At 40.6% G+C, this 21,872-nt stretch overlaps 1 protein-coding gene across 9 annotated transcripts in view; it reads right to left on the reverse strand.

Annotated features, from left to right (window-relative positions):
- DYRK4 (dual specificity tyrosine phosphorylation regulated kinase 4) overlaps positions 1–20,895 on the reverse strand; it is a 55,116-nt gene extending 34,221 nt beyond the window's left edge. For 3 of the 9 annotated variants that reach the window (XR_003914348.1, XR_003914347.1, XM_029954333.1), the window contains exon 1: positions 15,095–15,188. Coding sequence is in view for 7 of the 9 variants with exons in the window: in XM_029954333.1 (XP_029810193.1) it covers positions 15,095–15,181 (87 nt within the window). In the remaining 2 variants the exon portion in view is untranslated. Of the gene's footprint in view, positions 1–15,094; positions 15,189–18,932; positions 19,055–20,048; positions 20,157–20,811 lie in introns of those variants that run through there. The other 6 variants (XM_029954328.1, XM_029954330.1, XM_029954329.1 and 3 more) reach the window with 6 other exon arrangements.
- Between the last annotated feature and the right edge of the window lie 977 nt (positions 20,896–21,872).

Here is a 21,872-nt window from a genome sequence, read left to right on the forward strand (position 1 = left end):
CCCAGCTGGTTCATCTAGGTGTCCCACAGTGCCTAGTCATGTGTTAACATCATGGCATCCACAGTCACAAGAGCCTGGACTGAGCTGGGACCGCCTGCAGAGACAATCGTGCATTTGCTGAGGTCTGGGATGGGGGCAGGGCATATCATCCTCCTTGTAGAGACAATGGGATTAGCTATAGGCTGCTTCTAATGAAGGATGCTTCTTCGTATGTTGTCACAGGGAGGTACTTTTGTGATAAACCTGGATCATTCAACACAAGCTGACTACAGTAAGCACAACCTCCCACTTACAGCACTGAATGAAAATATTTTCAGAAACTTGCAAATTATCATTTATGATTTCCTACCATGAGTAGCATAATTGTGTGAGAATGAAGATATCCCTCCAAGACTCTGCTCACCATATCCTTAGCTAGGCACCTGTCCCTAAGCAATGGTTTCCTAAGCACTATCTTGCCCCTCCCCAATCCATCCTCTACTGCCCAAGACCTCAGAAATTAAACATGAACATCTGATTTTGTTGCTGCACTGCTTCAATCTCCTCAGTGACTTCACAGGGCATGGATGTCCTGGCATGCAAACTCTCCCAGCCTCGTCCCTTGTCATGGCCTTGGCCCTGACCATTTGGCTCCAGCAATTATGAATACAGACACCTTGCTGGTTCACATCTCAGCATTTCTGCTCCTGCTGTTTCTGCTTGGAATGTTCTTTCATCACCTACTTGTCACCTTCCTCCATTCCAAGTCCCTGTCATTCACCTGGTGAATTTACCCAAGGGCAAGCCCCAGCCAAAGTGCCACATTCTCCATGAAGTCTCCATAACCACTGCATGTGTAACTTTCCCAGTACCACATGCTTCATACTTACTCTGACCACAGCACCTGCAAAAGTTTGTTGTACAAGGTTGTCTTACATCTGCTTTAACTGCCAGACTATGAGACTCCTTAATAATAAAATATGAGTCTTATTTCAGAATCCCAAGCCTAACATGGTATCTCACACATAGTAGTCACTTAAATATTTGCTAAAGGAAGGAAGGGAAGGCAAAGGGGCAGATTGAAGGAGGAGGAATCCCTAGTACTTGTCCTCAAAGATTTGAGCTGACTCTCAGCTGCCTGGGCTGATGAGGGAGCATAAGGCAAGCTGAGGGTGAAGTATAGGCTAACAGCACCCTCTCACCAAGGTGGGATAAATGTGATAGTCCTCAAAGATCCTGGCTGCCCAAGAGCAGGGGAAAGGAGAGAAAGCAAATGGTTGGCTGATAGAGATCACAGTCATGCAGGACAGGAGTCTCCTTCAGTTTATGAATAACTTAGTAAACTGCAAGAAAAAGGCAATCTTATCCATAGTCTAATATCCAGAAACCTATAGACTATTGCCTGGAGCCCTAGTATCACCCTCACCAAGATATAAGGGGGTTTAAGTGCCTGCCATGGTAATGTGGGAAACAAAGGAAAATGAAAAATTAAATTTCCTTTTTGCCAATAGCCCATTGACAAGTCCTTGAAACAGGCAGTGACCTTCCCCTAGAAGCTTAGCTGCCAGGATGATGACACTTTGCTGGGGGCAAAAGGGAGTCTTGGCTTAACATTATCCTGGCCCCTAGGATCCTGTAAGTCTACTTTAACATAAAAATTCCTTTGGAAACTTCTTTTATCTCAACTCCCTCAAGATATATTCTGGCAATCATACTCCAAGCTTATGGCCCTCTGATATACATCTGAAGGGTCTCATGACTAAGGTTTTACTAAATAGTAACAAATGACATTTTCCTAAGAACAGCTAGCCTCTTAAGGTCCTGAAAACCTTGCTACCAAAATTCCTTAGATACTCACCCTGTCCCTAACCCCCTCCCAACCCAAAGGTATATAATCACTCTTCACAATCCCAGTGCAGCTCTTTCTGCCTATGGGTCTCTGTGCTTTAATAAAATCATCTTTTTTGCACCAAAGATGTCTTCAAGAATTCTTTCTTGGCTGTCAGCTCCAAATCCCACCATCACCCCAAAACCTAATCAGGGAGAAGTTGAGCTTGGATGTCAGCATCTCTGCCTGGTTGGTCATCCACTCTCCCCACTGTGCCACCACATTCTTTCTCCTAGTGGCTTCCTCTCCCACCAGGGGACCAGTGTTCTCTTGCTCCCTGGCACTTCCTTTCGGAAGGAATGCCTCCTAGTCAGCAAATGCACACAAGAGAATTCCTCTGTCCATCCTCTCCTCTCAAAGGTAGTGCATTTTCAAAGAGAAAGCCTAGAAAAGAACATGTTTGGGTGCAAATAAATGAATCTCTATTGACAGAAGACTTCTGGGTGCTGGGGAACTAGATGAAAGAGACAGTTCATTTTAGGCAAGAAGGTCTTTACAAAACCTATCAGACAGCAACACATTCCCATCATCAATTATACGGACATGTAGCTTCTATGTCAGAATGGAGGAAAGAAGTGCACACAAGGTGAAATCTCCAATCAAATGTCCTGAATCAGTGTCTCTCCCTGGTAGCACTGTGCCTTCCTCTTCTCTACTTTGCATTCTTCTCAAGACAAGCCCCCACCCCAACATGCATGGTTTACCCATCCATCACAGGGGAGTATATTTCCTGCCCCTTTACTGAGAGCTAAAGGATAATAGGTCAGGTCCCATTGCAGGGCTCATTAGAACAGACCCTCAAGATTCACTGTCTCATTACCTTGGACAGAGCCCTGGATATCCTTCTCATTGGCAAAGTTCAGGGCAGAATGCCACTGGGCTCTCAGCAGGCATCAAGGCCACCCTGGTCTCCTGCTCCAGGGCCACTCAGCTTCTGCAGAAAGGCACACTTCCATCAAACAACCCCGCCTCAATCATACATCACAGGCTATTTTTCTATTTTCTCAGCTGGCTTCTCCTTGTCTCTTCCTCTTCCCTGTTAATTAAAAAAAACAAACAAACCCAAGTGCATGATCAGGGTTGGATGAAGCTCAAGTGTGGTGATATCAAATCACAGCTTCCTCCCCTGAAGGCTCCAAAATCCCTTCCCAGAAGCCAGAACAACTGAGAGTTCAAAACAAATGCATTAGGTCTCTCTTATGGGGGTAGCGGAGGAGGGAGAGAGAGTTGGGGAGAGAGAGGGATGCAAAACTTGAGAGACTATTGAATGCTGAGAATGAACTGAGGGTTGAGGGGGACGGGGGTGGGGGGGAAAGAGGTGGTGGTGATGGTGGAGGGCACTTAAGGGGAAGAGCACTGGGTGTTGTATGGAAAACAATTTGACAATAAAATATTATGGAGGAAAAATAAATAAATAAATAAATAAATAAATAAATAAATAAATAAATAAACCTTAAAAAAAAAACAAATGCATTAATGCACAGAGAGGGTGTGATGAGAAGAGAGAAAATAAATCTTTGGGGATTCTCTGTAGAACACAACACGTTTGGCAATTAGGCCTGTCAGAGCACCACAGAGAGCTGGGAGGAAGAGGCAGTTGCTAGGCTCCTCACATCCGCCAGCTAAGACATTAGTCTACGATCACTGCACAGAGCTTAGGCAAATGCAGCATCTCTCCCATGGCTACTTCTAGCTAAGTTTCTGCCCTTAAAGGCCCTTTGGTATGTGAGGAAGACCAGAATGCCTGGACAGAAAAGAAAAGAGTAGCCTCCTGCTTAACCTCACAGCCAAGCCTGGACTCAGGAGACCCATTAGCAGCGTGAACACAGCCAGCCACTTGGGAGGGCCAGCTTTCATCTCACTGATGCAGTCCTCTCTGGAGTCCTGCCCACCAGGCTATGTCCCTGGTGAAGGTAGAGGAAGGAGACCCTGGCCATCCTTAGGGCTTGAGGGAGGGGCAGGAGCTTGAGCCTGAAAGCCCAGATGCTTTGAGCCATTTTCTAATGGACTTAGTGCATGGCTTTGGGGGAGACCCTTCTGGACTTCTCATAAGTGGTATTTGGATAATTATTATGCTGTAAGCGACCTTAAGAAATCTGTAATCAAATGCCCTCATTTTACAAATGGAGAAAGGAAAGTTAAGAAGGCTATCCAAGTGACCCGTCCAAGATAACACAGCAGTAGCAAACCTGAGTTAAGAATATATGTCACCAAATATCTTTTTACTGTACCATGCTGCCATCAGATGATGTCTGACCTCTTTTGTGTTCTTCCGTAAAACTAGATGGGAAGATTATATTGCATTTCCCCTCCAAATGTCTCCAAATAAAAAATAAGACCATGTCTTTATTCTGATGGTGCCTGGATATAGTTGCTAATAGACAGAAACATTCGGAAAGCAAGAATTTATTCCATAAATTAGGCACTAAATTCTCCACAATAAAAAGTATATTTATGCATCATTTAAGAGTTAGAGTAGCTGATTTCTAGAGTTCTGTCCCCATTGATTCAGATTTATCCAATGCATTTGCAAAAGTTATTCCTTCTGCCTGAAATGCCTTCCTTCCAGCTCACCACACAGCGTCTTTGCATAACCCCAGGGAGACATCATTCACTTTGAAAAAAATATAAATAATGAAAAAATATAAATAATTGATGGGACTATAGCTGACTGGCTTGCCATGGAAGCACGAACATGTATATAAGCAGTAACATCTTAAGAAAACTTTCTCTAGATTCCCATAGAATGTTGTTTCTACCTTAATTACTACACTTACCATGCCCTATTGTCATGTATCTATTTACATGTTTACGTCCCTCACTAAACTATGCACACTGTGTCCGAACACTGAGGACAATGCTTGGCCCAAAGTTAGCTCTCAATAAACACTTGTGGAATGATTTATGAAAGAATTCATCCATCAAGGGTCTTTAAAGCATCACAGAATAGAAAAAAGTACTTGACTCTAGATTCGGATTTTCACTAGAATTCTCACTCTGCTACAGGCTAGTAGTGTGACCCTGACAAGCTATTTGTCTTCTCTCAAGCTCAGTTTCCTTTTCTGCAAGATAAGACTACTAACCTTACAGTAAAATTGAAAACACACACAAAAATAAGGTACTGTGAGAACTAGCAGAGACTATAGACACCAGAATCAGAAACTTCCCCCTCAAAATCTCTGAAAATGAAAACTATCAGGTAAAAATGGAAAAACAATCATGTGTGACACACTTAAAAAAATAAGAAAGACTAAAAATATAAATAAAGTATAAGATATCATGCAAATAATGAGATTTAAAAATAAATCAATTATAACTTGAAAAAACAAAAACATATATAAAAACTGAAACTTAAACCTTGATGAATGGGCTTAATAAAAGATTATACATAGCCAAAGAGAGGACCAGTGAACTGGAAGAGACAGGTTTGCAGAAATAATCCAGCAACTAGCACAAAGAGATAGAGATGAAAAATGTGTTCAAGGATTAGGAACAATCAGGATAGAGTGAGATCTAACACATATCTAATTAGAGTCAAAAGGAGACTGTGAATATGGCAGAATATAAAGACAAAATGGCTCAGAGAATTTTTCAGAACTGATAAAAGACAAAATTATAAAAATTTTAGAAGACAAATCTGTGTTCAGAGCAGGGAATTTCTTCAACAAGACAAAAGTGCACACTTTGAATTCACCTATTTTTAATTAAGTACTCTTGCTTACCTAAAGACAATATAGGGTGTAGACAAGCCAAGATTATAGCAAGATTGCAAAGTGCAAGATAAGTAAACCAAGTCATTTGATTTTCTATATACCAGCAACAAACAACTGATATTTGAAATTAAAAAAAAAAAACACTGTTTACACTAACATCCCCAAGACTATGAAACTTTGATGAAAGAAATCAAAGGTGACCTAAACAAATGGAGAGGTTTTCCATGTTTATGGTTAGGAAGACTCAATATCATGAAGATATTAGTTCTAACTGAAAACAATAAGACGTTGATGAAGGAAACTGAAGAAAATACAAATAAATAGAAAGATATTCCATGTTCATGGAGTGAATTAATATTGTTAAATTGTCCATACTACCTAAAGCAATCTACAGATTCCGTTCAATCCCTATCAAAATTCCAATGGCACTTTTCACAGAAACAGAACAAAGAATCCTCAAATTTGTCTAGAACCACAAAAGGTCCTAAATAACTAACAAAATCTTGAGAAAGAAGAATGAAGCTGGAGGCACCACACTTCCTGATTTAAAACTATATTGTAAAGCCATAGAAATCAAAACAGTATGGTATTTGCATTAAGCAGATACATTGATCAATGAAAGAAGGGACACCATCAACAAAATGAAAAGACAACCTCCCGAATGGGCTAAGATATTTGCAAATCACATATCCGATAAGGAGTTATATCCAATATATATGATGACTCATAAAAGTCAATAAAAAAAAAAAACCCAAAAACTCCATTAAAAAATGGGCAGAGGATTTAAAAAGACATTTTTCCAAAGAAGACATGCAGATGGCCAACAGCCACATGTAAAGATGCTCATCACTCATCGTCAGGGAAATGCAAATCAAAACCACAATCCTCACACCTGCCAGAAGGGCTAGTATCAAAAAGACAAGAAATAACAATTATTAGTGAGGCTGTGGAGAAAAAAAAAATTATCATGTGCTTTTGGTGGGAATGCAAATTGATGCAGCCACTATGGAAAACAGAATGGAAGTTCCTCAAAAAACTGAAAATAGTACCAGCATTTCTACTTCTGGGTATATATCCAAAGAAAAAGAAGACATGAATTCAAAGAGCTATATGCACCCCTAGGTTCATTGCAACATTATTCACAATAGCCAAGATATGGAAGCAATCTAAGTGTCCACTGATGGATGAGTGGACAAAGAAGACATGACAGATATATAGATAAAAATAGAGATAGAGAGGGGCGCCTGGGTGGCTCAGTCCATTAAGCGTCCGACTTCGGATCAGGTCACCATCTCACGGTTTGTGGGTTCAAGCCCCACATCAGGCTCTATGCTGACCGCTAGTTCAGAGCCTGGAGCCTGCTTCAGATTCTGTGACTCCTTCTCTCTCTGACCCTCCCCTGCTCACGCTGTCTCTTTCTGTCTCTCAAAAATAAATAAAAACATTTAAAAATAAAGATAGAGATAGATTAGATATAGATGATTAGATACAGATATTGATACAGGTGCGTGGGTTAGGTGCCTGATTCTTGGTTTCAGCTCAGGTCATGATTGCACAATTCCTGAGTGTGCACTCCACATCTGAGCCTCTGTACTTTCAGTGCAGAGCCCACTCAGGATTCTCTCTCTCTCTGCCTTCCCATGTGCTCTCTCTTTCTCAAATAAAATAAACTTAAATATAGATATAGATAGTATCTACTACTACTCCATCATAAAAAAAAAATCTTGCCAGACTCATAACTGTAGAGAATATACTGAAGGTTGCTGGAGGGGAAGTGGTAGGGGATGGGCTAGATGGGTGATGGGGACTAAGGAGGGCATTTGTTATGATGAGCACCAGGTATTATATGTAAGTGATGAATCACTAAGTTCTACGTAAAACTAATATTACACTGTATGTTAACTGTAATTTAAATAAAAACTTGAAAAAAATAGAAATAAGAAACAAAGCAAATGAACAAACAAAACTCACAAAGAGAATGGATTGGTAGTTACCAGAGAGAAAGGGAGCTGATGGGGGGTTGTGGGTGGAATAGGAGAAGGGGGTTAAGAGATATAAACTTTTAGTCCTAAAAGGTATAAGTCATGGGAATATAGCGTAGGGCACAGTGACCATAGTCAGTAATACTGTATTGTAGATGATGTAACTGTATATGGTGATGAGGGGAGTGGGGGGAGGAAAACTAGACTTACCGTAATAACCATTTTGCAGTGTATACAAATGTCAAATCATTATATTTTACACCTGGAACTAATATGTTATATGTCAACTGTACCTCAAAAAATAAATACATAAATAAAAAAATTAAAAGTCAAGGGGTGCCTGCATTGCTCAGTCAGTTAAGTGTACAGCTTTGGTTCAGGTCATGACATCATGGTTCATGAGTTCAAGCCCCTCATTAGGCTCTCTGCTGTCAGCACAGAGCCTGCTTCAGATCCTCTGTCCCTCTCTCTCTCTCTGCCCCTCCCCCATTCGTGTGTGCAGGCGTGCGCGCGCTCTCTCTCAAAAATAAATAATCATTAAAAAATAGCAAAAAAAAAAAAAAAACCTTTCATGAGGACACTTATAGCATTTTTATTCATAATGGTCAAAACTTGGAAGCATCCAAGATGCTCTCCTGAAGGTGAATGGATAAACTGCAGTACATCTGGAAAATGGAACATTATTCAGCATTAAAAGGAAGGAAGCTTGCCAGGAAAAGAGATGGAGGAAACTTAAAGGTATATTATTAAGTGAAAGAAGTCAATCTGAAAAGGCTACAATACTGTAGGAGTCCAACTACACAATATTCTGGAAAAGGCAAAACTACACACAATAAAAACTTGGTTGCCAGGGGTTCAGGGAGACAGGGAAGAAGGATGATTAGATGGAGCACAGGGCACTTTGAGGTCAGCAAAACTATTTTGTATGACACTGTGAGGGCGGATACATTATGCATTTATCAAAATCAAGCAACTACACAACATAAAGAGCAACACTGATGTAAAGTATGGGCCTAGCTAATAATAATGTATTGATATTGGTCCATCAGTTGTAACAACCATACAACAAGCAAGAGTTAATAAGATGAGAAATCATGGAGGGGGAGGCAGTAAGTATATGGGAAGTCTACTTTCTGTTCAATTTTTCCATAAACCTAAAACAGCTCTAAAAAATAAAGTACATTTAAAAAGTAGGCAAGCCAACAACTAGGAGAAAGTATTTGCAGTACATACAACTGGCAAAGGATTAGTAAATCCTTTAAATAGTTTGCATTTATTTATAAATAATTATATGTATATATCATTTATATTTATATATTTTATATATCGTAGAATGTAAAATATTCTACAAATCAGTATGAAAGACAGCACAATAAAAATATTTAAGCCAAAAAAATCAGAACCAGGCACTTCACAGAAGAGGAAACACAATGGCCAATGATATGAAAAAAGACTCAATCTCATTAATAATCATCAAAATGCAAGTCAAAGTACATTAAGATACTGATACCCATCTACCAAACTAGGACACAGAAAGCCACACAATAAAAAGTGGTAAGAAGGATGGGGAACCACTAGAACTCACATATTGCTGGCGACAAAGTACTTTGATACCAATGTTTTAGAAAAGCATTTGGCATTATCTGATAAGGTTAAGCATCCACATACCCTGGAACCCAGCAAGTTCCCTCTTCAGTGTCTTCTCTAGAAACCCTGCATATATGTGCTAGCGGATATGCACGACATTCATAGTAGCACCATTTTTGATAGAAGAAACCAGCAAAAAACAAACAAAACAAAACAAAAATAAAAAACACATGCCATCACCTGCAAAACAGCCAGAAGTGTGACATACCCATACAATTAAATACAGCAGTAAAACTGATTTTATAAACAGACTCCTGTGAGCAGAGAATTGATATGGACAGTATCTAAGGACACAGGCATTGAGCAGTCTTATTGGAGGTCTAATCAATCCAAGTGAAAGCCAGCCGGATGCTGTGCCAGAGTATGCCTGAGCCTAAAAAGTGATTGTAGAAAAAAAAGTGAACAGCATGATTCCATGTATATAAATCCAAAAATATGCAAAATTAAACAATACATAGTTTAGAAGGGTTATAAACATATGAAGAAAGCAATGGAATAACATGTAAAAAGAGAGTGGTTCTCTTAGAGGTGTCAATGAGCAGGGTGAGATAAGATGGGGAGAGACACATAGAAGACTTCTTCCTTAAACTTCCTTAAACTGTCTGTTGTATACCCACAAGGGTGTTCATTACATTATTATTCTTTATACCCTACACACATACTTAAATATTCTTTTATACATTCATACTTAATAATTGTTTTAAAAGCATTAATGAATTACAGATAAAATCTGAATCCTGATTTTAGTTTTTATTAGCAGAATGGTTTTAAGTAACTTAATTAATCTAATCTCTTTGAATCTCAGTTTCCTCCTTGGTAAAGGGGGGGGGGTGATGACTACCTCAATATTGCTGAAAGAAGCAAAGGTAAAAGGCTAAACATACATAGGGGAGGAGGTCATATTTCTAACATCTCCTTATCCCCACCTCCAATGTCACTTTCAATGGAAGTTGCCTTTCTAGTCTGATTAGTTCTGGTACTCAGAGAAACTCCCCATGTTTGCCTGCTTCCCTTCAGTTACAGCAACTGAAGGCAATCTGCAGTCTTTTTTTTTCTCTCTCTCTCTCTCCAAACCAAGAGCACCAATGGGAATGCAAAATGAAGGAACTGGTACTTTTGTAGATCACAGAAGGAAGAAGGGGTGTGTATGAGAGAATGGGAAAAGGTAGGTAAGAGCAAAGGAATTGGTATGTTGGCTTTCTGTTCTCTCTTCAGGTATAAGCAATCGTGAATTCTGTTCCTTTGCAATACCCAATGGTCAGAATGTTTGTTTTTCCTATGGAGTACCAATGAAATATAAATAAATGGCCCTCAGATATCCTTTTCCACTGCGGAGGACTCATTAATAAGCCTATCTGCTACAGGAAACCCCTTTCTTTTCAATGGAGAGGGGAGATGGTAAAAGAAGCCAATGTTGAATGGCCCACCGTCAGCAAGCTCATTCTCAACTATCTCATTTAATTCCCCCACAATCAGGGAGATGTAAGAATAACTATGCCAAGCTTCATCAACCAACAGAGAGACTTAATAATCTAACCAAGGTCTCATAGCTGGTGTCTAAATAGACATCTGTCCCCACATAATAGAAAAAAACTTTTTTAAAAAGTGTTCATTATCCCTAGAAATGCTGATTTTGGTGGTCTTTAAAACCTTTCCTGGGTAATTTTAAATATCCAGTCAACATTGAGAACCACTTGTCTAATTCCATCTCAGCACTCACTGATGATGAAAATAAGGGCTGGTCAATACCATTCTCAGCATTAACCGGCAACATCTGGCCTTTCTATAAAGAATTCCAATTTTAAGCTGCATGAGAGGTGGGATTTTGGAGTTTTGTTTTGATCTGTTTTGTTCCTACATCCCGAGCACCGAGAATAATGCCTGGAATGAGTAGGCGCTCAATAAATATTAGTAGAGGGAATAAAACACTTTCCAGGTTTCTATTCCACAAGTACATATTGAATTTTAATCTGTGCAAGGCATTGTCCTAGGTTCTGGGCATTTCATACTGAACCAGACAAAGAATACTTTGCTGTTGCAGCACTTCTGTTCGAGAACAGCACTACCCAATAGAAATATCATGTGGGCCACGTGTGAAATTTTAAATTTTCTAGTAGCCACATTTAGAAAAAAAGTAAAAAGAAACAGGTGAAATTGTTCAGAACACTAACTTAACATGTAATCAGCATAATTTTGTGCAGTGTTATTGAGGTATTAACATACTACAAAACCACCCAATATAAAAAGTTATCAGTAAGTACTTTACATTCATTTTCTCACACCAAGTCTGTGAAACATGGTGCGTTATCTTTCACAATTGCAGCACACCTCCAATTGGACAAGACTCAAATCAAGGGCTCCATAGCCTCACATGGCCAGTGGCTGCACTATTGCACAGTGTTGTTCCACAGGGCAAAGCTGTCAGTAAACCAGTACACAAACAAATACAGAAAGGGTGTTGAGGAAGGCTTGTCTAAGGAGGTAGTACCCAGAAATCAAATAATTAGAAGGATAGAAGAGAAATAACCGAACCTGTTCTTCCAGTGCTGAAAATAGAAAATGTATCTTTAGAAGGCTTAGTTAGGATGTACTTTGTAGCTCCCATTCATTAACTGTCAGAAAAGCTGTAAAGTAACACCCTAAATTAACAGAGTTCCCTTCCCCAGACTTCTCCCAGGTTATTCTCCTGGATGGTCTAAGAGAGACCCCGGAGTGCTGCTAGTTCCTCCAGGCCCAGAAGCTGGCCATGAGGCAACACGTTTTCTTTGAACAGAGTTGCAGAAGAGTCAGACATCATCCAACCTACTAGCTGAGACAACTGAGGTCCAGAAGAGAGGATGCACCCTCTGCTGGCAGTCAGGATAAACTATAACACAAGAGCATTTCCCTCAAGTGCAGAGATCTTGTGTCATTGGGAACCACTGTGACAGCCTTGGGATGGAGAGTATGAGGACTCTCCACAGGCATCCAAGGCAAAAGACTCCCTGCAGAGATCTCTCTGTGGCAGATGGCTCTTTAATACTTTACCATGTTTTAGCCAAATAAATGGGGGCATTTTTTAAAGCATCCTACATTACTATCTAGAGGATCATCCTGTTGTCTTAAAGCCAGGTGAAATCAATTATTAAAATCAACATTTTAAAAACTCCCTCAGCTGGGGTGCCTGGGTGACTCAGTCAGTTAAACACTCAACTCCTGGTTTGGTCATGATTTCACAGGTTTGAGCCTCTCATCAGGCTCTGTGCTGACCGTACAGAGCCTCCTTCGGATTCTCTCTCTCCCTCCCTCTCTCTGTCCCTTCCTTGCTCTCTTTCCCTCTCTCTCTCAAAATAAATAAGCTAAAAAACTCTCTTAGCTGAAATACTACCAAGATCCATATTTAAAATACTTAAATATTTAATTATTATTATAAACATTATAGTTTTAACTTAGAAGATTAAATAGCATGAAAAATATACATTATTATCAATGTATTCAAATATTCAGAATGTTTTTTTTTCCAACACTTGCTTGGAGCACTTGTTAGGCTGAGATCCATAGCACTCTTACCTTCCATGTGTTTTTAGGTCAAGATATTATCATTCATTATTATCATCCTCCAGCTGATATGACTAACCACTGAAACCCAAGATTTCACATGCTGAGGATGGCTATTCACTTGTTTGTGTTTTCTTACTTAAGCCTATTCAGCTCAACTAGATGGGAAGTACATTGGGGAAAATGAACAGATGGTGAAAAGACATTTATTTATGGCCCACAAGAATAATGACCAATGTAAAGACAATAGTTATAAGTTTAGATGGTATTTTTTAATTATTGATTTTTTTTAAAAGACAGACTCCATGCCCAGTGCAGAGCCCAATATGGAGCCCAAAGTGGGGCTTGAACTCACAATCCTGAGATCAAGACCTGAACTGAGATCAAGAGTTAGACACTTAACTGACTGAGCCACCCAGGTGTGCCTAGATAGTGTTTCTAAATGTTATTGTCAGTTGCTGGCAGTTACAAAACAATATAACATAAATGAATTTTTCTTCAGCATGATTTTATATCTTATTTTTGACAATTCCTATTGTGGCCACTGTAGCAGAATAGACTTTCCTTAAAATTAATAGAAATATATGAAGGAATTTTATAGGACAATGTTTAACAGAGTTGACATGACTCAGCAAAGAGGCAATAAATAGAGTGGTTAAGAATATGGGTATGGGGGAACCTGAGTGGTTCAATGGGTTAAGGGTCCAACTTCATCACAGGTTATGATCTCAGAGTTCATGAGTTCAAGCCTTGCATTGAGCTCCAAACTGACAGCGTGAGGCCAGCCTGGGATTCTCTCTCTCCCTTTCTCTCTGCCCTTCCCCACTCATGCTCTGTCTTTCTCAAAATAAGTAAACATTAAAAAAAAAAAAGAATATGAGTTTGAATTCCATCTGCCACTCAGTGCATTATGGCCATGACTAACTAGTTCCATTAGAATCTCAGAAATGGGGATAACAATTGCACTTGCCTCTAAGGTACATGTGAGAGTCATCCAAGCACTCAACAAGTAGGCGCTCAAGCAAGTTAAAGCACATGTAAGTTGCAAAACTCCTGATAATTTTCCCAACTCATGACCAAGACCATTCTGTTTGTATAATAGTTTTAAATGTGAACAGAATGTTGTTTTTATTATATTATCCTGGTTGCTGTAGATTTACTATTTTAAATTAAATATTAATTTTTTCTATGTCAAAAGAAATGTTTTAGGTATTAATACATTTTTGTACCTATGAATTATAAAATAATGGCTTTTGTTGTATGTGATAATGGCAGGGATAGGGATGGGGAGCAATAAAGTTTGCATCAGGATTCATTTTTATGAGTTATAATTCTTGGAGGGAGAAGGCTGCAGTTAAATCAGCAACACTGCTTGGAGGAGGTGACCTAAGAGTCATAATTTTTTTTATGTTTTTATTTATTTTTGATACAGAGAGAGACAGAGCATGAGAGGGGGAGGGGCAGAGAGAGAAGGAGACACAGAACAGGAAGCAGGCTCCAGGCTCTGAGCTAGCTGTCAGCACAGAGCCCGACACGGGGCTCGAACCCACGAAGGTGAGATCTGACCTAAGCCGAAGTCGGAGGCTTAACCGACTGAGCCACCCAGGTGCCCCTAAGAGTCATAATTTTAAGACAGTGGTGGTGTGTGACCTAGAGGGAGGAGAACCTTCATCAGGCCTCAGATAGGCTGCTGAACTCCAGCTCTTCCAAGCAGGGACAGGAGCAGGACTCAGAGTCAAACCTAAATGCCCTGGACTCAAGTTTGCCACAGAATTTTCAGAACAAAGACCCTAAATAATGTGATCTTTTGAGGAAGGCGTGAAATTCAAACTGAGGGCATTAGATGAAAAAGTACACCTGACTTAGAAGTAGATCTTGTAGATGGTGATCACAAAGTCCCCACATCACAAAATTACCTTCACTGTTGTGGCATTTTACTAGTTTTGAGGTAAAAAGAAAAACACCATGTCTGTATTAGGGAAACACACACACACACACACACACACATTTCTGGAAATTTCTTGCATACATGTTTGGAACCATTCTGGGACACTTCTGGTGTGGTTCCAGAAATATAGAGCACAATAGAAGAGACATAACCCAGGCCACCTGTTCAGTGAAGGCCCTGCAGTTCTGGACTTCATGACACTGCACTCTGGCCCTGTAGCCAATCTCCCTCTAAGCCCACCAAGACCTGGCTCTGCCAACCAGCCTGGTCCCCCCACAGTTCCCTTCCCCTCACACTGTCAGCAGAGGTGCTTTGGGCACAGTGATTGCCACTGAGTCCAGGGTCCCCAAGTCTTCATCAGGATACCTTTGTTCCCCAAATGAAATTCAAAAATTTTTACCTTCACAGGATTAACATTCTGTTTCTTTCTTGCTTTCAAAACTTGGAAGGATGTCAAACTGCATTTCTTTGGCTTTTTAGCATCCATTGTAGTCCTACAGGAGGAAGGACAGAAAATGAGTTGGCAGTAGGAGCAAGTGTCATTCATGGCCCCCACACCCATGGAGGGAAGAACACAGGGTAGGCTTGGAGACAGAAGAAGGTGGCAGGCCTACAACAGTGACTTAGTCTCTGCTCTTCCTTTTGTTTCCCTTCTGGTGGCTGATGATGTCAGGAGTGGGGGTGTCTTGGCATGAGTCTTCAGGTGCCAAGGGCAGAGGGAGACACCAGCCAAGGAAGGAAGATGAGCTAATAAGGTGGCCAGCAGTTTAGGACACCAGGGAAAAAGACCCATTTCCTCTAGCTCACTGCAAAGTAGATCATTCTCTTGCCAAAAACACCTTTTGCTCTGAAAGATACATATATTAGCAGTTACCTGGTAGCTTAATGCCTATAGAAAAAGAAAAAAGGACATTGGTAGAAATGCTTTCCCTAAATCTCATTTAGCCATTTTTGCACCTTCTTTATTCAGGGCATATTTCTATGATTGATAAACTCACTGCAAGAGGAAAAGCTAATTCAAGTTAAGTTTATGGGATCAAGTTAAAGTGGTGATTTATGTGTATGGAAGAGTCTTAGGCGCTCTCATGTCATTGCTACACACCTGTCCCATTAGCAGATGGCTGCTGAAACTCTGCTTTGTGTACCTTGGAAGTCCCTTCTCAGCCTCCAACACTAGCAAGAACCAAGAGGATCAGGAATATATGAATATGGACAGACAGGAATCAGTGCAAATGTATGCTGGCTTCTGCCTACCACTCCACTGGTAGGCTCTTACAGGCACTATTATGAATAGTGACAGCGTCGCAATTTTGAAATTACTTAGAGGACTGAAGACAGGCATGCCTACTGTTCTTGCAGCATAATGTTGGAAAATCAGAAATTACTTGTCTATATGTAAGAAGTTTAAAAATATAGCACATATGTATTATAGAGTATGATGCAATCATTAAAAAATAATCTCTATGTACACTTATATTGAGTAAAACAGAACAATACACATAATTCAATATCTATTTAAGAAAAAACAAGATGTTTGCATGTCTTTATACAGGTATATTGAAGAATATAGGAAATTAAGCCATAAAGAAAATTACCTTTGAGTGATGGAGCTGGGTGAGGCAAGTGGGACTTTAATTTTAACACACACACACAATATAAAAAAGCCCTATGCAAAAACTAAAAATAGAACTACCCTATGACCCAGCAATTGCTCTACTAGGTATTTATCCAAGGGATACAGATGTGCTGTTTCAAAAGGGTGTATGTACGCCAAAGTTTATAGCAGCACTATCAACAATAGCCAAAGTATGGAAAGAGCCCAAATGTCCATAGATAGATGAATGGATAAAGAATATGTGATATATATACATATGATGTGATATATATTAATGTGATATATATGTATATATATATAATGGAGTATTACTTGGCAATCAAAAAGAATGAGATTTTGCCATTTGCAACTACATGGACAGAACTAGAGGGCATTATGCTAAGCGAAATTAGTCAGAGAAAGACAAATATCATATGACTTACTCATATGAGGAATTTAAGATACAAAACGGATGAACATAAGGGGAGGGAAGCAAAAATAATATAAAAACAATGAGGAGGACAAACGTAAAAGACTCTTAAATACAGAGACAAACTGAGGGTTGCTGGAGGGGTTGGAGGTGTGGGGAGAGGCTAAATGGGTAAGGAGCATTAAGAAGGACACTTGTTGGGATGAGCAATGAGAGTTATACATAGGGGATTAATCACTGGAATCTACTTTTAAAATCATTACTGCACTATATGCTAACTTGGATGTAATAAGTTAATTAATTTTTTAAAAGTCTTGTGCAAAAGCAAATAAAAAGTAATGGTTGATTCTCTTCAAATGATCATAATGTCACTTCTTTCTTCCCTTCCTTCTTTCCTTTCTACAGACATTTGCTGAGATAATTCCTCTGACAAACCAGACACGGCCTCGTCCCTCAAGGAGAGTTTGTAAACTAGGAGAGGAGACAGGTGGACATTACAATGTATATGATCATTACAGTGCACGTGATCATGGCAGTAATAGAGGCCTGTGCAAAGAGCTAATGGAGCACACTTCAAGGGGTGACTAACGTCTGTTGAAGAGGTGAGGAAATCTCTGCACTTGAGTAGAGTTGTCCTTGAAGAATAAACAGGACAGGAATGGATTCGAGCACAGATGGACAAGACTGTGTAAATACAAAAAGTATGACCAAGCATTGCCTTCTCCAGAAAGTGTGAGTACATGGACATTGCTGGTGGAGGGCCAGAGAGCTGGTTAGATGGTAAAGAAAGGGTTGCATGATTCATTCTAAGTCTAACAAAATCAGATTTGTACTTTAGGATCATCTCTCTGGCAATGCCATGGAACAGGTTTGGAGGAGTTCAAGTAGGAAGCTGTCTCAAGCATCAAAGCAAGATATGATGAAAGCCTCAATCAAGGCAATGATAGTGAGGATAGAGTGCAAGTGGGAACCTGGGGTAATTTGGGGGACAGAACCAGTAGGATTTTGGCATCAATTCGACATGGAGGTTGTAAAATCCAAACACTGGGAAGAATGAATACAATTTTTTTATGCCAGCACTCTGTGTCAGATGTTCTCTCCATCTACTTCCCAGGGATGTGGGACACAATACAAGTCTACGTACATCCTTCCTGGCAAGTGGGGAGTCTTTCTTCATTTCAGCATCGGGTGCTCTGTAGGTGAAAACATGAAGACCTGAAGAAGATGCCAAGGCATCTTGGAGTGTCGTCTCAGTGCTGTCCCCAGATAGATTCTGAGCAAGTCACGTGCCTTCTCAAGGCTCAGTTTCCCCATTTATAAGATGACAAGACTGGAACAGATGACCTCTCATGTCCCTTTCAGTTCAAGCTTCTTTGAGTCTAACTTTATTAAATATTGCCAGACTGGAGAAAAAAATTCTACCATGGCTTATTCTACAAGTTTCCTCCTTTGGATAATTCTGTGGATATCAAAGACGATTTCGTGCCTTTTTTCCCTAAGAATGCATTCAATCTAGCTCCCATTTAATCCGTGACATTTAGCCCACACTCAAAGCTTCACAAATACCATTATTCTCAAAATCAGTGGTGAACTATGTAGAGTATGTTTTATAGCTTGTTTTTTAACTGTTGCAGAGTAAACAAACTTATCTCAGAGCTAGAGTAAATATTGCTTTGAGAACTGAAACTAAAAATTAAAAATTACTCTATTATTTTACATGAAGATCAGTTTCCCTGCCTCTTCAGCTTATATACCCATCTCTTTCCTCTGGATTTCAGCATTTTTGCTTTTGGACATCATTTTGTCACTTAATCAACAACTTTAGCATTAATTCATCTCATCTTGATTGTGAATCTCTTGGGGCATGAATGATGAACTTGGATTTTATTTTATTTTTTATATTCCTTATAGGGGCATGGACCATGACTTGTCTACCGAAAGCTCTTTGTACAAATGTGCTGAAGAGAAATCTAAGATTATTTGGATTAATTCATCAAAAAAATTTGAGACCACTGAATGTCAGGTACTGTGCTAAGATTAAGGGATAAATAAAACAGAATCCTTGCTTTCAAGGAGTTCAAAGTCTTGTGGGAATGACAGACCCATAAACAGTGGTGCCAGCATTACTGCATACATAGTATTTTATACATAACGCATTATCTATGTACACCAATCTTCAATGCCCAGAAAGGATATGTATCTTTTGAGATTTACCTGTTATGATTTCTGTATTTCTACTGCAGTTGTATGGGAGCTTGATCCTTATGCCCTGGAGAACTAACTTTGGGGCAGAAATTGCGGCAGTGAAGAACTTTGCAGGGACTCCCTTTGCATTTCTGTGAATGAGACAATGTACTTAATGTATTTAAGTTATTGTTGCTTAAGCAAAGAGAACTTCTCAGCCCCTTTTCATTTATCCTTGAAACTCTTCTTGGTCCACAGACTCAAAGCTGGAAGGAGGTTTAGAGGCCATTCACCCATTTTCCTACCCAGCAGAAATCCTCCATAGGGTATCCCTCCATAGAGACTGGCAATCACGCAGTCTCTGCTTGAATATTTCTGTGACAGAGCTCACTGTTTATCCAGGCAACTCATTTCATATCAACTGCTTATTTATGGTTGGTGCTCAACAAATGTTGGGTGGAAGAAATGATATTGAGCAATATATCCTCCACCGATACTTGCTATCTTCTGCAGAACAACAAAGAACACATCTACCCTCTCTTCTACTCAAGAGTTCTTGAATATTCAAAACAGTGGCTTTTGCCTCTCCAGAACCTACTCATCTCCCGGAATTCTGTAGTTTTATTTCAAACCCCTCCTCATATGATAGAACATCCAGGCACAACAGAGAGAATCTATATTGTGACTATTTCTCTCTACTTTCTAGTTTTTTTATGACCTTGCTTTAAGTGGCTATGGTTTTCTAGAGTCTAGGTTATGTACTAATCAGTGCTAAATCAGGAAGGAAGATCTTTACATCACTCATCTGTTTGCTATATTTCTATTCATGAAACCTAGACCAGTGTTTGCCCTTTTTTTGCCATCACAACACACTCATGTTGGATTTGGCATCAGCTAAAACCAGCGACTCCCAGCACGGGGTCCTCCACAGGTTTGAGAAGTATCTTTCTAGCCAAGTTCCTGACAACAGTGCAGAGTGGGAGAAGGCAAAGTCAAAGAGTGGCCAGCACACTACTAGAGACTGCCTTCAGGATTATCATTACCCTCTTGGTAAAGACTAAAACAGACATAACAGACATAAGTCCCAGAACAAATTGGCACAGTCCAGGTTTGGAGAATTTCTCAGAATTCCTAGATTTTACGTACCTGACGCACATAAATGGTTAAGTCTCTCAAGCAAGACTGGCAACAAAGGGCCCATTTGTCCTTCCATAATCTGAACTTTTCTCTAAATGACCTTGCACTTCTGATCATCTGTCATTTTAAAACAAGTCAGAGGGGTCACAAGTTACATAAGCCCTGAATTGGCTGATGGACATTTCAAATGTAGTAAGTACCACAAATCAACTACAGATTTTTTTTTTTAAATCCAAATTTTGCATTCTTCATTCCTCTTTTAGGAAAATATTTGCTAAAAGGAGCATCACCGTGGAGTGGCAAGCACCACAAGAGGAAAGCGTTTCTTCAAGTTGCCCTGAATTGGGCTGGGGCAGAATAGGCTCCTGTCAGCCAGATCCTAGAACGTCCACGGGCTCACTTTTGACCTCCAGGAGGACCAGCCAGGCCATAAAGATAAATAAAGGGGGAAGAAACCTTGGTTGTTGAGGTCAGGGCTGGAAGCAATTTCAGGAGAGGTCTTACGAGTTCCCTAAAATCCAGCTCTCTCTACCATTCATTCAGCCCAGGTCATCGATGCAACATTCCGTTAGGGGGAAACTGTATCCGCGTTGGGTTGTGAGGCGGCAGCGGTTCAGAGCCCTGTCCTCCAGTCCACGCTCACACCCTGACTCTCTCTGTCCTCGGACCACACTTCTCCTACTTTGCATTCTCTGCACCTCCCTTCTCCCCGCTCCCCCCACCTTCTTTCCCCACCACCCCACAAGGCTGGGGCATCCATCCCCACCCCCACCTTACTGGGTCCCCAGGCGGGCAGGTGGGAGGAGCCGCATCAGGCTGGCGAGGACTGCCCGGTGGCCGCTGGCTCTCCCACCAGCACCCTGCTCGCACGCCCGCACCTGCTGCGAACCACGCCCTCCTCCCGTAGCTATGGAAACTCTGTCCACCCTTTTTGTGACTGCAGACCTGAAAGGACTTGGGCTCTGGCCTGGTCCAAACCACCTTTTACATCAGAGCCTGAAGAACACCTCTCTTCCCCTCGCTCACACTCCCATTCAATCGCCCCAGATAGGATTGAAGGACATCCCAATGATGGGGAGATTAGAGTTCACCGAACTGCCTAGGCTCATGAAATTATCCCTACTTTCTCCCTCTTCAGAAGTCTGCATCAGGTTTTCCGTGCATGAAAATGAAGGGAAGTTATAACTGAATGACAGTACACGGCCTGGAAGAAAATAGTGTGCTTGATGGAGGAAACATTCAAAAAAAGCTTTTTGAAGAGCTGAGTTGAATTTGAGTCTTCAAGGCCAAATTAGAATTATTTGCAGGCAAACAGGAGCCAGGGTAAAGGCCCAGAGCGAGGGGACCACACGGTTATCACGGGTGGTGGCCCTGTCTGGGGCTGCATGGGTCAAAAGTGCACGTGGGCAGCATGACCAGGCTGAAGAAGCAGGCAGGGAACAGCCAGACGGGAAACATCTTGTGAACTGAACGTGGCAGGATGTACGTGGGTGGATTTTAAGCAGGGGAAATGTTCGTGCCCAGATTTTAGGAAACTTCCTGGCAATATAATATGAAGGGTATGCCAGAGGAGGTTAATAATCAAGGCAAGGATGCCTGTGAGAAGTAGCCAGTGATATTTCAGGGAAAAAGACGACAGCTCTGAGCAAATTACAGAGCGGAAGCAGCTCAGTGACCGGCATGAAGGGGGCACTGCCCGAGGCCCCCCAGTTGACAGCGGTGCCATTTACCAACAGAAAATACAGAGGGGGGTTACTGATCCAGTGATGACTTACTGCACCAAATTATAAATGGACTGGTCTCTTGTGAAGAACAAGGTCTGAGCTAGAAGTC

The sequence above is a fragment of the Suricata suricatta genome, chromosome 10 (genome assembly GCF_006229205.1).
Source record: "Suricata suricatta isolate VVHF042 chromosome 10, meerkat_22Aug2017_6uvM2_HiC, whole genome shotgun sequence".
NCBI lineage: Eukaryota > Metazoa > Chordata > Mammalia > Carnivora > Herpestidae > Suricata > Suricata suricatta.